This window comes from Amia ocellicauda, chromosome 5 (assembly GCF_036373705.1).
Source record: "Amia ocellicauda isolate fAmiCal2 chromosome 5, fAmiCal2.hap1, whole genome shotgun sequence".
NCBI classification, from domain to species: domain Eukaryota; kingdom Metazoa; phylum Chordata; class Actinopteri; order Amiiformes; family Amiidae; genus Amia; species Amia ocellicauda.
The window spans coordinates 47,589,903-47,604,983 of record NC_089854.1 but is presented as its reverse complement, the minus strand read 5'-3'; the positions used below and the strand labels follow the sequence as shown (position 1 = coordinate 47,604,983).

At 46.3% G+C, this 15,081-nt stretch overlaps 1 protein-coding gene and 1 pseudogene across 5 annotated transcripts in view; both read left to right on the top strand.

The window, feature by feature from the left end:
* The window catches only part of LOC136749050 (putative nuclease HARBI1), a 470,787-nt pseudogene that overhangs the window by 144,684 nt on the left and 311,022 nt on the right, over window positions 1-15,081 (top strand).
* The window catches only part of srpk2 (SRSF protein kinase 2), a 124,297-nt gene that overhangs the window by 38,035 nt on the left and 71,181 nt on the right, over window positions 1-15,081 (top strand). Inside the window, exon 1 of one of the 5 annotated variants that reach the window (XM_066705505.1) lies at window positions 1,474-2,059. The exons of the other annotated variants lie outside the window; for them this stretch is intronic. Within the exon in view, the coding sequence (XP_066561602.1) occupies window positions 2,022-2,059 (38 nt within the window). The 5' untranslated portion in view covers window positions 1,474-2,021. Of the gene's footprint in view, window positions 1-1,473; window positions 2,060-15,081 lie in introns of those variants that run through there. 5 annotated transcript variants of the gene reach the window in all.

Below are 15,081 nucleotides of genomic sequence, written 5' to 3'. Positions count from 1 at the left end.
TGTTGTGGGGTGACAGTAACAATGTTAAAGGTTACCCATTAAATCAGCAATGTGGTTCTCCAGGCCCAGTCTTGTAGTTCTCTGTGTTGGGGGTCCAGGCTGGGTCGGGGGTGACTGCTGGCTGTGGAGGGAGACTGGGATCTGGGTAAATGCGTGTATAATCAGTGTAATTAAAAAAGTAAATTAATCAAACAAAAATGCAAAGAAAGTGGTGTAGACAAGATGGTGAAGGGTTTTCTTTCTTTTTAATTTTCCCTTCAAAAAAGGATATTAGAGGAGATGGAAGTGTAGATTTCTCTTATATTTGTAAATACCATGCATTTCAATAATCCATCCATCCATCCATTTTCGAAACCACTTATCCTGGTGAGGGTCATGGGGAAGCCAGAGCCTATCCCGGCAGGCATTGGGCGCAAGGCAGGAGTACACCCAGGACGGGACACAATTCCATTGCTGGCATTTCAATAATAATAATCTTAATAATAATAACATGAATTATGAAGGTTAATGCATGAGGTTATGCCAGTGCTATTTGCAGGCAAGCTGATCCCTGTACATTGGGAGCTGTCACTGAATCAGGCTCACATTGTGCACAGATACATACACTGTAAATGTTGCACACACAATTCACATACACAGAATACACATAATTTGCACAAACTGATACACAGACTAACTGCACACACTGCAAATTACACACAGGTCATAAATGTACATATGTACAGCAGTACACACACAGACACAAATAGGGAAATATCTAGAGGGAACTCTGAGCTCACATCCTGTGTTTGCACTGTTTGCACCACCAGCAAACTGTGTATCTATCTGGATTGAAAACTTATAGGTCTTTATTTATTTACATGTACATATATTTATATATTTCTGTGTGTGTGTGTGCAATGTGTGGATCTATTTGAGTGAGTACATGTGTATACTAAAATATGTGTACATTTAATCAGTCAGTGCACAATTGCATTTGAGCAGGAATTTAAAAAGGTGGGGGGGAGGTCTTAGGGCTCCCCTGTATTGAGGACAGAATGAAGAGATACAAATGTAGGAAGAGAGAGAGGGGTCAGTGAAGATTTCCCCTCAAGCTACTGCTTCCTTCTGCTCAGTCATGTGGAACAAACCCATCTGCTAGGGAGCGAGAGAGCAGGAGGGAGGGTTGGTTTGTTGTTGGGGGTGAGAAGAGATGACAGACACAACAGTGACCGAAGAGACACTCAGAGGGAGTAATTGAGGGGGGAGGAGAGTGTGCTGAACTGTGCTGGGCTGTGCTGTACTGTGTTACCAAGAGAGACAGGAGGTGGAATACAGAGAGAAAGGGAGGGCTGGGTTTTGTTGTCTTGGTAGAGGGAAGGAGGAGAGAGAAAGAGAGGGCAGGAGGATGGGAGGGACAGAGCTTGTCTTGGTTTCCAATTCGCTCGCTTCCTCCCTTCCACCCCCCTTCGTTCTCTCTCTCTCTCTCTGTCTGTCTCTGTGCGTCTCTCCCCCCCATGCTAAGAACAGGCAGTGGTTTGTCCTGTGTGCTCACTGCTCTGTTGTGTGGAGCTGCAGAGGGCTGAGCAGGCAGCTACTGCACTAAGACTGAGAGAGTGAGATCTCTGTCCATCTGCCACCTCAAAGGACCATACAGCCACCTTGTGTACAAGCTGGAGGCGTGGGGGGCCAGACACAGACCAGAGAGAGAGAGAGCGAGAAAGAAGGAAGGAAGCAGAGCTCGGGACGAGCGTTACATTGCTGTCATTTTGTTTTCTTTTGTCTTTTTTTGGTGGCGCTGGGGGGGTTGATCTGTTTATCTTCCCCCTGTGAGCGCTTTTTAATACATCCTTCACTCTTTCCTCTGGCACTGGACTGCCCTCCACCTCAGCAAAAAAAAATAACGTAGAGAGATAAGGTGACAGAAAGGAAACGAGAGAGAGAGAGAGAGAGAGAGGGAAAGAGGAAAGGAAGGAGGGTTTCGCCGTGTTTCTCCGCGTTGTCGTTCGTCCCGGCGAGCGGAGCGGCTGCCTGCGCTGCTCATGTCCGTGAACTCCGAGAAATCCTCGTCCTCAGAAAGGTAACCATGACAACGGCGCGTCTTCCCCGATCCCTATGTCCCTCCCTCCATCTATCAGTCCATCTGTCTATCTTCTCTCTGTCAATTTCTACTGTGATTTTACTCTCTCCCTCTCTGTCTCTCTCTGTCTTTATCTCTCTGTCTCTCAGTTGCTCTGATAGGCTCCTGTCTTTTCTCCCATTGTTCATTGCTGTGTGCTGTGGAGCTCGGGTTGTCTTAGACACGCATGCGCAATCACACACTCCCAAATGCACACTTATATACACTACATGTGCTGTGTATATAGAATCACTGACACATGCCCATCATCACCCATGATGACAACTGACACTGACAGACAACCACACATAGAGTGTTCTGTTTTATTGATATAATTATGTGTTACTCAGACATATTCAGCAGCTGGGTGTCTGCTGACAGGTGCTGTGCCCAGTCTGAATCTGCACCCACCCCGAAGGGCACAGCAACCCATACACAGGCAGGCCCAAACAGGCCACATACACAGGCAGGCCCAGACAGACACACCACCACATCCAGACAGACACAGAGAATCATTCTTACAGACCTATAGACATACACAGTTGTGCAAACAGACTCATGGACACATGGATACACAGAGGCACAGGCATGCCCAAACAGACCAATAAACAAAGGAGAGACACGCTCATAGAATGGACAGGTGGATGACTGTATCCTGTAAGATAAATGGGCAAGTAGGTGGACAGGGTGTGTTCAGGCAGACAGACAGACAACTGAATGAGTCAGTAGCATTTGTGGCCTGTACTGGACTTATTGTATTGGGGCTGTACTGTTATATAGTGTACTGTTAGGCTGTAGTTTATGGCTATATTATAGGCCTACTTAGTTTGGGAAGTAGTGTAGTGTTGTATTGAGGCTGTAGTGTAATGTAGCATAGTGTTGTATTGGAGCGATAGTGTAGTGTAATGTTGTGTTTTGGGGCTGTAGTGTAATGTAGTGACCATGCTGTATTGGAGGCCCAGTTTTATGTAGTATTGAAGTATCACATACCACCACATTATAAACTATTTTGCCAATATAGATTTAATTGAGTACAAAAACTTGCACAAAAAAGGAATTACCAATACAATATGATATTGAACACTTGAAGCATTTTGAATTATTTTCTTAAAATTTTGTTGTTGTTTTTTTAATGTGGATTTTAGATTAATTTGTTAGGATGAAGGATGAAATATGCGACAGGCCACGTTAAGCTTTTTTAGACTCTCCCTCTGCTGCCGTGTGGTCAGCCATGTTTGATTTGAATGGAGATCGATAGTGCGATGATCATCTACGATGCCTGATCTACGCGTAGTTTTTTTAGTCACTGTGATAACAGTCAAAAAGAACTGCGAGCGTGTAGAGAACTGCACATGCACAGCAAGAAGTGTGAGCATGCAACGAGAACTGCAAATGTGTAAACGAGATTGAACGAGTGCAGACAGAACTGCACTTGTGTAAACGAAACTGCAAATATGTAAACGATATTGAAGGAGTGCAGAATTGAATTGTAAGTGTAAAATTAAAACCTTAAATATAGTTTTGCACGTACAAGTTGTATTTCTGTGCTCGCCAATTTTGACAGTGAATTCACTCCATACTCTAGTTACTTTTTATGTTTGTTTGTCTTTGTAGCAGTGCTCCAGATAAGTGTTTTGGGTCACATTTAACAGTAATGGCTGCACGTTCCTAATTCATTAATGTATAAACAATACATGAATAACACTTGAATGTCTTATTATGCGCTTCATTAAAGCTTTAATGTTGATCTTTTGTGTAAGTAGTTACTAGTCTGTAATTCTAATCTGTAACCCTTTACCTTGACTCTCACTTTAATTGTTATACGTGGTCAACATCAGAGGAATTACATTACATATTCAGTTATTCCTATGGTATTCATGTATACATATATATGAATCATTTTGGAATTCTATTGACATTATTGTAAAGTGTGATTGTGTTTCACTGTTTTGTTTTGTTCATATTTTTTTGTGATGTTATACTGTGGTTGGTTGGACAGCAGCAGAACCTGTTGGCTGAGGGGACTGCTCTCTGTACTTTAGCTCTTGGCTCTTCTGGGACTTATGGGTCAGTGTGTTTTTTGTGCACCGAGTTTTCCAGAGTGTTTATTTTGAGCAAGGAGGAAGAATGGATAGCAGTCTAATTCAGGTGGATTGCATAGTGAATTTGTTTTCTCTGTATCTGCCTTAGTTCTATGTGTGAATTTTCTGTGGGGTGATTGGCTCTGTGTTTTTACTCCTGCTCTGTTAGTGGGCCACAGGTTCAACTGTCATAGAGGACAGGAAGTTGAATGTGATTTTTAACAGAATTGTGTTGGAGGTTTTTATATAAGTCTCTTTTCATGGATTACACAGCTTTGAGTGCCTTCTCCTTCAGTACATTGAGAACCAAACTGGGTTGTGTGTAGTGTATGTGTAATGTGTGTGGGCGTGGGGTTTGTAGGGTGTGATATGTGTGCATTGTGTTTAGTCTGTGTTTGTGTGATGTGTACATGTGCGTGGTGTGTGTAGTGTGTGGTGTATGCTGTTTCTGTGTTTCTGTGTCATGCCCTGCAGGTGAGCTCTGATGAGTCAGTGTTTTTAGAGCAATTACTTGAGCTGCAACTCTGACAGTCAGTCAAGAGAAAGAGAAAAGAGTGGCAGAGAATGCACTTACATACATTTATTCACACACATAAACATACATAGTTGTATAATTTCCTTCTTTTGTAGGCAACTTCATTGTCCTGTACAGACAGGCTCTATGATTCTGCAGTTCTGCAATCTTGCTATGTAATTGCAGAAATTTGGTGAGGTACCACTTTAAACACTGAGGAGAACATTCAGCCCAACTTCTAGTTGAGAAAATGTCAGAGTTCCACTGGCTTAAGCGTCTGTGCCTGCTGGACACGTTCGGATGTGTTCCAGAGCTTGTTGTAAAACCAGGCCATTGTGAAGTCCGTCCCCTGTTGTGGGAGGAGCAGAGCGACTGGGTTTGGTTTGCGTTTCATTTTAAAAACAACACTACAAGCGATAGAGCCTGATGTAGAGAGGACTTAGTGGCTCTTCTATTATTTCTGCTTTACATGATTGTAAACAGCATAATAAATACACGTTTCTGTTAAGAGATATTAGGAAGAGCTAAACGTGTATAGACAACATTATATTCATTATACGTTACTGTAAGAAGGCTTTTCCATGTGCAACAATAACAATACATATTTGCTATTTATTATTATTGTTGTTATTAATTATAATAATATCATCATGTGTGCTAGTAGATATGTATTTTAAACAGCACGTGACACCCTTAACTTATTACTCTTTCTACAGATTTTTAACTGCAAACAACACTTTTTGCCGTATTTTTAGTAATTAACTTAGCAGACGCATTTAACCAGGGCAATTACAGTTGAAACAAAATACACACGTTTCACGATTAATCATACAGTAACAGCAGCTACAATATAGCAGGTTATAATTTACAGTGTGCACGTTTCAGTCATGGTGTTTATGGACTTATGGACGCATTTATTAAACCTTAATGTTTTAGAGGGAAACCCAGATCTGCTATATTTATTTGTTCATTCATTTAACTTGTAAATGGGCACATGTTAACTAAATTGTGTTTATGGTCATGGTCACTGCAGACCTGCACACCATTAACAGCCTGAAACACCATCCAGTTGTTCATAAAATATTAATTGTTCTTCAGGTTTTTTTTTTTTTTACTTTTTTACTGGTTACTTTTACTTTTTTTAATTGTTTCTGTATGTGGACTTCACTCCATGCTCCCACACAGCACTTCATAATGTAGCTGATGCATTTCTCTTCCCTGTCTGTCTACAAGTCAAGCACACATCTCTAAGTATTTCCTTAATGGGCGTGACGGACGCTTACGGCCATCTCTGGTACCAGATAGTTAACTGTCCAGAAGTCCGCCAGTGTAAATGGGGCATAGGTCAGTCATTCATTGTATCAGTCAGTTTGAACTACATGATTAGTATACTGCTCCAGGGCCCCACCACTCTCTTTGTAAAATAATTGCCTCCTGTTCTCAATCCTAAATGCAACTACTCTTAATTTCCAATTACCTCGGCTCCTAATTCTTAATGTGGATCTGGTCCTGCATGTGGACTTGTTTAGTGTTGCTGAGTGTTTTAATCACTCTAGTTCCCTCTGACTGTATCTCCTCTTTAAGAACTGAAGAGGTTCAGCTGTTTGTGGAGGACATGCATCTGGAATTCAGAAATCACACTAGTTTGTCCTCTGTGAACTGTGAATTTTGAAATTGCAGGCAATATTCTAAATACAGTGTGTAGTCGTGGTTAGGGCTCTGGACTCCTGAGTAGAAGATTGTAGGTAATACCCCCAGATGGAGGACACTGCTGTTGTATCATTGTTGTAGTACCTAGATTGCTCTAGTACAGTGGTTTTCAAACCGGTCCTGGAGGTACCCCCTGCCCTGCTGGTTTTTGTTCCAACTGAGGTCTGAATTGCTTAATTGAATCCATAATTGATCTAACAAAGCAATATACAATTCAATTAAGTAATTAAGACCTAGGTTGGAACAAAAACCAGAAGGACAGGGTGTACTCCGGTTTGAAAACCCATGCTCTAGTAAAAAGCCATCTGAATAAATGGGTAATTGTATATAAAAATAGTGTTTTGATGTATTGCAACAAATCACTCCTGATAAGGGTGTCTGCTAAGAAATATAATAATAAGTGAGGTCTTTGTTAGAGAACTATAGTTTTAACATTACTTAAACAAAAAGTTGAAACTACACTTTTTATAACCAAAGCATTCTCTACCTTTTTTTTAAATCAACATGACGAATCAACAGAAACTCCTCTTAAATCCGCTCAGTCCTTTCAGCACTAATTCCAAGTTCCAGACTGGAATTGTATCCTTTATCAGTGGTCTTAAGCATCTCGCACCTTTCAGAAACTGGATCGCCAGGAAATGGGCTCCTGGAGAGACATTGTCAATTTTATCATGGCATGCTGATAAACTTTCAGCGTGGATGCAGATTTCCCATCTTCAAAGCAGCTGTTACAGGAAGCACAGGATTGTTGATATGGGGCACGACACTGGATCCACACTCCTCTCCAGACACCAGTTCTGGAAAGCTGACCATTTGTCAGTATATTGGGCCCTGGTGGAGGGGGCACTGGCCGACTGCAGCGTTCCCACGACATTAACAGGCAGCCACACAGACATCAGGTAGTGCCTTTCAGGGGCCAAACCCACAACAGAAGCTGTGCTGGGTTGGGGTGCCACAGCAATCCCTCTGCTTGGCTCAGCAAGTCCCGTCAAAGTGGAAGCTGCCATGGATCCACGCTGATCAACTGTACCAGCGTCGCAAACCACAATTTTCTCAGCCACCGGGGGGTGATCAGGAGAACTTGAGCTCCTTCCTGTGTCAGTGGAAGAAGTGGCAGTGGGGGGAAGGCATACAAAAGTTCCTGCGGCCATGAGTGAGCAAAGGCGTCCACACCCAGGGGGCCGCCTCCCGTATGCAGGGGGAACTACAGAAGACAGTGGTTCGCTGCCTATGTAGTGAAGAGGTCGACCCGAGCTCGTCCCAGCCTCGTTCAGATCTGCTCCACCACCTGAGTATTCAGTCTCCACTCTGAGCTATCCGGACCTCCCCTGGAGAGAATGTCTGCCGCTGTATTGGACCCGCCCGGCAGGTGTATTGCCCGTATGGAGCGGAGATTGTCTTGTGCCCACAGGAGAAGTCTGCATGCCACACGATGTAGTCTGGGGGAGAGTAGGCCACCACTGTTGTGTTGTACGTCCAAACCAGGACGTGTCTGCCTGCCAGACCATGGCGAAAGTGGTGCGGCTGACCAGAAGCCACTCCACACTCCTTTGACTCCCATCCCAATCCACATAGTGCCCCAGCCTGTTCCGGAGGTATCTGTGGTGATGACTTCCCTTCTGTGCAGGTATCCGAGGGTGGAGCCGAGGAGCAGATTGTTCCAATTTCTCCACCAGGACAGTGCCTGCCGGCACGTTGAGGTCACTGTCAGTGGGTGGTGTTTGTGTCTCTTTTGTAGCTTTTTACGTTTACCCAGCGTTGCAATGGGTGCTCAAGGGAAGAATATTCAAGGTGGCCACCATCTGTATGAACCACACATGTACCAGTGAGAGTGTGTTTCAGAGGATGGAGCAGAACCAAGAGGCTGATAGCAGACACATAGAGAAATAAAGCAATCTTAAATCATTAACCAAATGCAGATTAATTAACACACAACCCAGACAAGCACCGAAATAAACCACACGTACAGTTGCTACCCCTGAGCCTTTGTCCTCAGGCTGTTTAGCAAAAAAAAAGCAAGGGGGTGAACAGAGGGGGAGGTGTCAATTCAGGTTTCACTTTCTCAGGTTTTTGGCAGTGTAGTAGTGGTTGTTCAAATAGTGGTATTTGTATTATGATTCTTATTGTAATATGTATTCCCTTTCAAATTGAAAGACAGCCATTACCTAATGGGAAGAGCCTTCTGACCTGCCAATCATTGAAAAATACAGTGCATCCGGAAAGTATTCACAGATCTTCACTTTTTCCACATTTTGTTATGTTACAGCCTTATTCCAAAATGGATTAAATTCATAATTTTCCTCAAAATTCTACAAACAATACACCATAATGACAAGGTGAAAGAAGTTTGTTTGAAATCTTTGCAAATTTATTAAAAATAAAAAACAAAAAAAGCACATGTACATAAGTATTCATAGCCATGATGCTCAAAATTGAGATGTTTCTACAACTTGATTGGAGTCCACCTGTGGTAAATTCAGTTGATTGGACATGATTTGGAAAGGCACACACCTGTCTATATAAGGTCCCACAGTTAACAGTGCATGTCAGAGCACAAACCAAGCCATAAAGTCCCAGGAATTGTCTGTAGACCTCCGAGACAGGATTGTATCGAGGCACAGATCTGGGGAAGGGTACAGAAAAAATTCTGCAGCATTGAAGGTCCCAATGAGCACAGTGGCCTCCATCATCCATAAATGGAAGAATTTTGGAACCACCAGGACTCTTCCTAGAGCTGGCCGCCTGGCCAAACTGAGCGATCGGGGGAGAAGGGCCTTAATCAGGGAGGTGACCAAGAACCCGATGGTCACTCTGACAGAGCTCCAGCGTGTCTGTGTGGAGAGAGGAGAACCTTCCAGAAGAACAACCATCTCTGCAGCTCTCCACCAATCAGGCCTGTATGGTAGAGTGGCCAGACAGAAGCCACTCCTCAGTAAAAGGCACATGACAGCCCGCCTGGAGTTTGCCAAAAGGCACCTGAAGGACTCTCAGACCATGAGAAACAAAAGATTGAACTCTTTGGCCTGAATGGCAAGCATCATGTCTGGAGGAAACCAGGCATCGCTCATCACCTGGCCAATACAATCCCTACAGTGAAGCATGGTGGTGGCAGCATCATGCTGTGGGGATGTTTTTCAGCGGTAGGAACTGGGAGACTAGTCAGGATCGAGGGAAAGATGAATGTAGCAGTGTACAGAGACATCCTTGATGGAAACCTGCTCCAGAGCGCTCTGGACCTCAGACTGGGGTGAAGGTTCATCTTCCAACAGGACAACGACCCTAAGCACACAGCCAAGATAACAAAGGAGTGGCTACAGGACAAGTCTGTGAATGTCCTTGAGTGGCCCAGCCAGAGCCCAGACTTAAACCCGATTGAACATCTCTGGAGAGATCTGAAAATGGCTGTGCACCGACGCTCCCCATACAACCTGATGGAGCTTGAGAGGTCCTGCAAAGAAGAATGGGAGAAACTGCCCAAAAATAGGTTTGCCAAGCTTGTAGCATCATACTCAAAAAGACGAGGCTGTAATTGGTGCCAAAGGTGCTTCAACAAATTATTGAGCAAAGGCTGTGAATACTTATGTACATGTGCTTTTTTTGTTTTTTATTTTTAATAAATTTGCAAAGATTTCTTCTTTCGTGAACTTCTTTCACGTCATTATGTGGTATTGTTTGTAGAATTTTGAAGAAAATAATGTAATCAATTTTGGAATAAGGCTGTAACATAACGAAATGTGGAAGAAGTGAAGCGCTGTGAATACTTTCCGGATGCACTGTATGTACCAAGCTACCCAATATGGGCCCTGCTGGCAGGAGGAAGACCCTCCCCCGGCTATCTGTGAAGAGTCTCCTCCTGACTGTAGCTCCCTGCCATTTCTTCTTACACCTGCCTGTGATTGTGCTTTATTGCGTTTTCGCTTGCGATTGCTTCAAAGTTTTGAGAAGTGTGCTCACCTGCTCTTCGGAGTTCGGTTACATTTTTGCTAATCCTCTATGTAGTATTATTTCCAATTTTTTTGCATCTTCTGTGCTTTTTAATTATTATATAAATTATTATATTTAAGTGTGCGGTGGGAGTCTCACTCGGAGCTGGCCTCGGTCCCTCCACTGAGATCTGTTGCACGAATTACCTCCTGTACCATTTATTCTTCTTTTCAGATTCGAGTGGCGTAAGGAGAGGAAAGAGGAAGGAGACTACTCCACTGGAGCAGCCTCCCCACGGCTGGTTGGCAGACCATTCCACTCTTCTTCTCCGGATTGTCTCGACACGTCGAGAACAGCGCTCAATGAACAAACTCTGTCGACCTCAACTAATACGTTGACCTCCACCAACCTAGTTGATCCCTCGACCTTTCTGTTGACATCGATCGTGGGATTCCACCCATCGTCCATCCCTTGTCGACCTCAGCCGACCTTGTCGACCACTCAACCACATCCATCGACCTTCTTGCCACAATATTGACATCTCGACCTTGACATCATCGCATCGACCTGCTCTCGACCTCTGGACGCCCGTGTCGACCTCTTGGAGCTCAATGTCCACAACCTCGACATAAACATCGAGGGGAACAGTATCAGAGCTGAGGTAGTCCACCTACCATAAAAGCTGTCACTCTACTTAGAGGGTCTGGATGAAGAGGACTTAGAGACGGATCTTCTAACCGGGATGAAGCCGAAGGGTGCATTCCACCGCTGTTCTGGGTGCCAGGGCAAGCTGCCCTCAGACAATGGACATGACCAGTGCATGAACTGTCTGTGTGAGGAGCATGCCCAGAACGCACTGACAGGAGAAGGGGGCTGTGTTCACTGCACAGCTTTTATGGAGGCCACGCGCCACGCGAAAGAAGCGCTGTCCCATGTGGCGTCGCGTTCAGACATATTGGATCCTCCATCTTTCACAGAGGAGACCGAGGTGGTGAGTTCGGTATTGGAGCACTTTCAGGGGCTGAGCATGGAGTTTAAGGCCCTGATTAGACGTGCGGCTATGGCAAAGGATGTCCCGTGGTGCCCCCAGGAAGAGGTTCTGAAAAATCGTGAGTGAGGGAGAAAACTGCTAAACCTGTGGAGACCCTTCCCCTCGTTGACGATTGCATGAACATTGTGCAATCCACGTGGAGCCAGCTGGCAGTTGCTCGTGCGACTTCTAGGCTGTACCATGATACCATGTTCGCAACGTCGGGGGAGGAAAAGAAGGGACTGGGATCTTTCCCACCAATAGGGGACTCGGTGTCCAGGCTGGTGCAGGCCAATGCGCTATTAGGCAAAGGCCCAATAAGCAATGAAGAACCACAGACGCTATGCTGAAGAAGGCTTATTTTGTGGAGACTTCAGCGGTCCGGGCCAATAATGTACAGGCCATTCTGATTCTGTACATGGGTTACCTGACAGGATGCCTAAGGGAGCACCAGTCTATGGCATATGTGGAGGAAATGGAGCTAGTCAATGCCTACATGACTGACTTGCTACGAGAAGGGGCGATGGCCATGCCACAGCAATGCCTATGGGGCTCCCAAGAAGCCGTGGCCAAAGCAGGGGAAGCCTCAACCTAGGCCACAACAATCCAGTGGCTTGCAGCCTGAGCAGCGCCGCAGAAGGCAGCCGCAGGTGAGAGGGAAGAACAGGCTTTCCGGCTGGAAGCCTAAGGGCAACAGAGACAACCAACAGCCCCCTGCGAAGCAGCAGGTTTGTCCCTGTAGGGACACGGCCGCCATTGCCAACACCACCCCCCCACCAGACCGACGGGACTGTACCAGTGGCAAGCCTGCACCCAGGACTCCTGGGTGCTAATGACGATGACCCACAGATACATCCTCCAATTCCACCCGAATATTCTCAAAGTGTATGGATGCAGCCTTGGCCCCCCTCAGGACAAAGGGGATAAGGATCCTGAAATACCTGGATGACTGGCTGGTGTGTGCAGACTCCAGGCTTCAGGCGGAGGTCATACGTCATGTGACTGCGTTGGGTCTCGCAGTTCACATAGAGAAAAGCTCCCTCGAACCCACACAGATGGTGGGCTTCTTGGGAATGAAGCTGGACTCAAAAAATGCATAGGCCCCTATGTGCAGTCAGTCACTTGGGCCTGCCCCCCATGCTTTGGCCCAAGTACATGGCAGCTCTCAATACATCTCTCAAACAGAGCAGGGAGAGCTCAACCTGCTCTGACAGTTGTCAGATCATAAGGGTTGGAGCAAACTGTAACATCCTGTCAACAAATGAGCAGGTAGGAATTCAAACCTGACCCCATGGCCATCTAGCAGAAGCTAACACAGGCATTGTTAGGGATGGAGCTGTGGAGCTGATGCAGTGTAGCCCAGCTCTCCACAGTGCAAACCTTAGACCGGGGGGCACCTCAAAAAAGGGCCAGCAAAGTAGCCATCCCCCAGTAGCCGCTCTGCCACTTGTAAATCAAGGCAATGGCACCCACAATCCAGTGAGACAGGTGATGTTTTTCAACAAAGCCTGTCCCAAAACACAGGCAGCATGACAGACAAACTATCAGTCTGACAAATAGCACATGTCCTGTCAACATAACACTGCAATGCCCACACAGGGGAAAGCAAATCCAAAAGGCTCTCCTCCTCCAAAGGAGGATGAAAAACCATCAACTCCACCGGCTTGTTAACATGGGGCAGGGACAAAACCTTATGGAGAAAAGCAAGACATGACAAGCAGAAACTGCCACCGGGTAGACCTGAAGTGTGAACAATGACTTGCTAGCATCCAGCAACTCCTGCAAAAAGTGTAAAATGACCACTATTGTGCAAGAAATTTAGTCATGATCACAGTCTAGACACCGAATTTGAAATGCCTACCAGCAGTAGGTGTCTGAGACCCTAGCACACTGCAAGGTGGAGAACCAGACAACCCTAGTGCAGACAACATGTCCCTTTCAGGGGTCAGACCCAAAGTTAGAGCACACCTGGGTTCGGGTGCCACAGCACATCCCCCACCTGAGGCAACAGGTCCACCCTCAGTGGTACCTGTCAAGGCACCCCATCTAGAAGCAGGATCAGTACATGAGCTTTCTGTGTCTCTGTGTTGCATTAGAACTTAAGAACTGTGTATTTCGGTTGGCTGGCTTCACTAATAGTATTGTTCACCACTGTTTTGCTACATCTCTGTCTCTATTATGTGTCTTATTATTTATATTTCTTGCTAATTTTGATTGTCTGTTCATGCACCAGAGCTCCGGCTGCACTTTCGGTTTCAGTTTCAGTTCACAAATAGAGCATTTAAAAATAATAATCGTGTTAATATAGTGCCATATATTATCCGATTGCTTGCTGTGTTGGCTTTTTGTCCACAGGGCTTTATCCTCCACAGCAGGAGCGCAAGCAGCGGGAGTAAAATCTGAGGCCCGGCCGCCCGGCCTAAGCCTTGGTCTGTCGTAAGAGATCTTGCCCGCCAGAGGTGCTCCTCCACCTGCTTGTGCCCGCACTACAGCCTGTGGCTGCGGCTGTAGTAGATTTCACTTTCTCAGCTTGCTGGGATCGAGCTCTGCTGCACTCCACCGTCTGAGGGTGCGGCCTTGGTTCTAGGCCCCGCTTTGGCTGGTGGCCTACTACCCTTGGTCCCCCGGACCCCATGTCACCCAGTGTCCCCGGAAACCCTGGCACACACGGTGAGGTTAAGCATACTCCGGTGTCTGGAAACACAGTGTTCTGTCCGGCAGCAGCAAGGTTTGGTGCTGTTTGTTGTGCAGTTGCCCCCGTGTTGAACTGAGCGTAGCGTTGCCGAGTGGAGACGTGCTAGGCACTCCTAGTCCTGCTAGGCACTACACTTGCCACGGAGGTGTCCCAGATGCTATGTGCCCCCTGGTGCTCGCACTGACAGACGCCCACGGTAACTGGTAATGCACATGGGCTTGAAGTCAGAGGTGGAGCTCATGAAGGGGGAACCGGCCTCGCCCCCCCCCACCCTCCTGTCAAGTCAGGACCGGGAGTTTTGGGAGTTGATCTAGTAATCTGCGAAGCGCCCCCACTAGGGCAGCACGGGGTATTCTAATCCTCATAATTCTTAGTACCCAAGAAAAATTTCAGTTTCCGCTCCATCTTGGATTGGAGACCCCCGAAAAGCCGCCTCAGAGTGTTGCGCTTCAGCACGCTCAACCTGCGCACCATCTCCCAGGCCATCAAGCCCGGCAACTGGTTCATCACGGTGGATCTGAAAGTCTCTTAATTTCACATCCCTATTGCGCAGGTGCACAAGAAGTTCCTCCACTTTGCCTACGAGGGCCAAGCATTCGAGTTTGCTGTTCTCCCCTTCGGCCTGTCGCTAGCCTCATGCACTTTTTCCAAGTGCATGGACGTCCGATTGAGGATGCTGCAGTGGTGGTTCAGGTCTACCTATGCATCCTCGCCTAACCACGCTACGGCCTAACGTTCCTTTCGAAAGTGCTGTCTCCATTTCATGTCAACAGGCCTATTGAGTTGATATATTTTCCTCCTCCTCCTCCCTCCTCTTCGGAGCAGGAGAGTTGGCTTCACCTGCTCTGCCCTGTGCGGGCCCTTGGGTGCTTTTTGGACTAAGGACATTAGGCTCTCAGACCAACTGTTTGTGTCCTATGTAGCCTGTATCCGCGCTTTCAAAGCAGCGCCTTTCGGGACAGGGATCCTGGTGTCTGAACACCTGGTGGCCCATTCGACTCGAGGCATGGCCACATTGTGGGCCCTTTT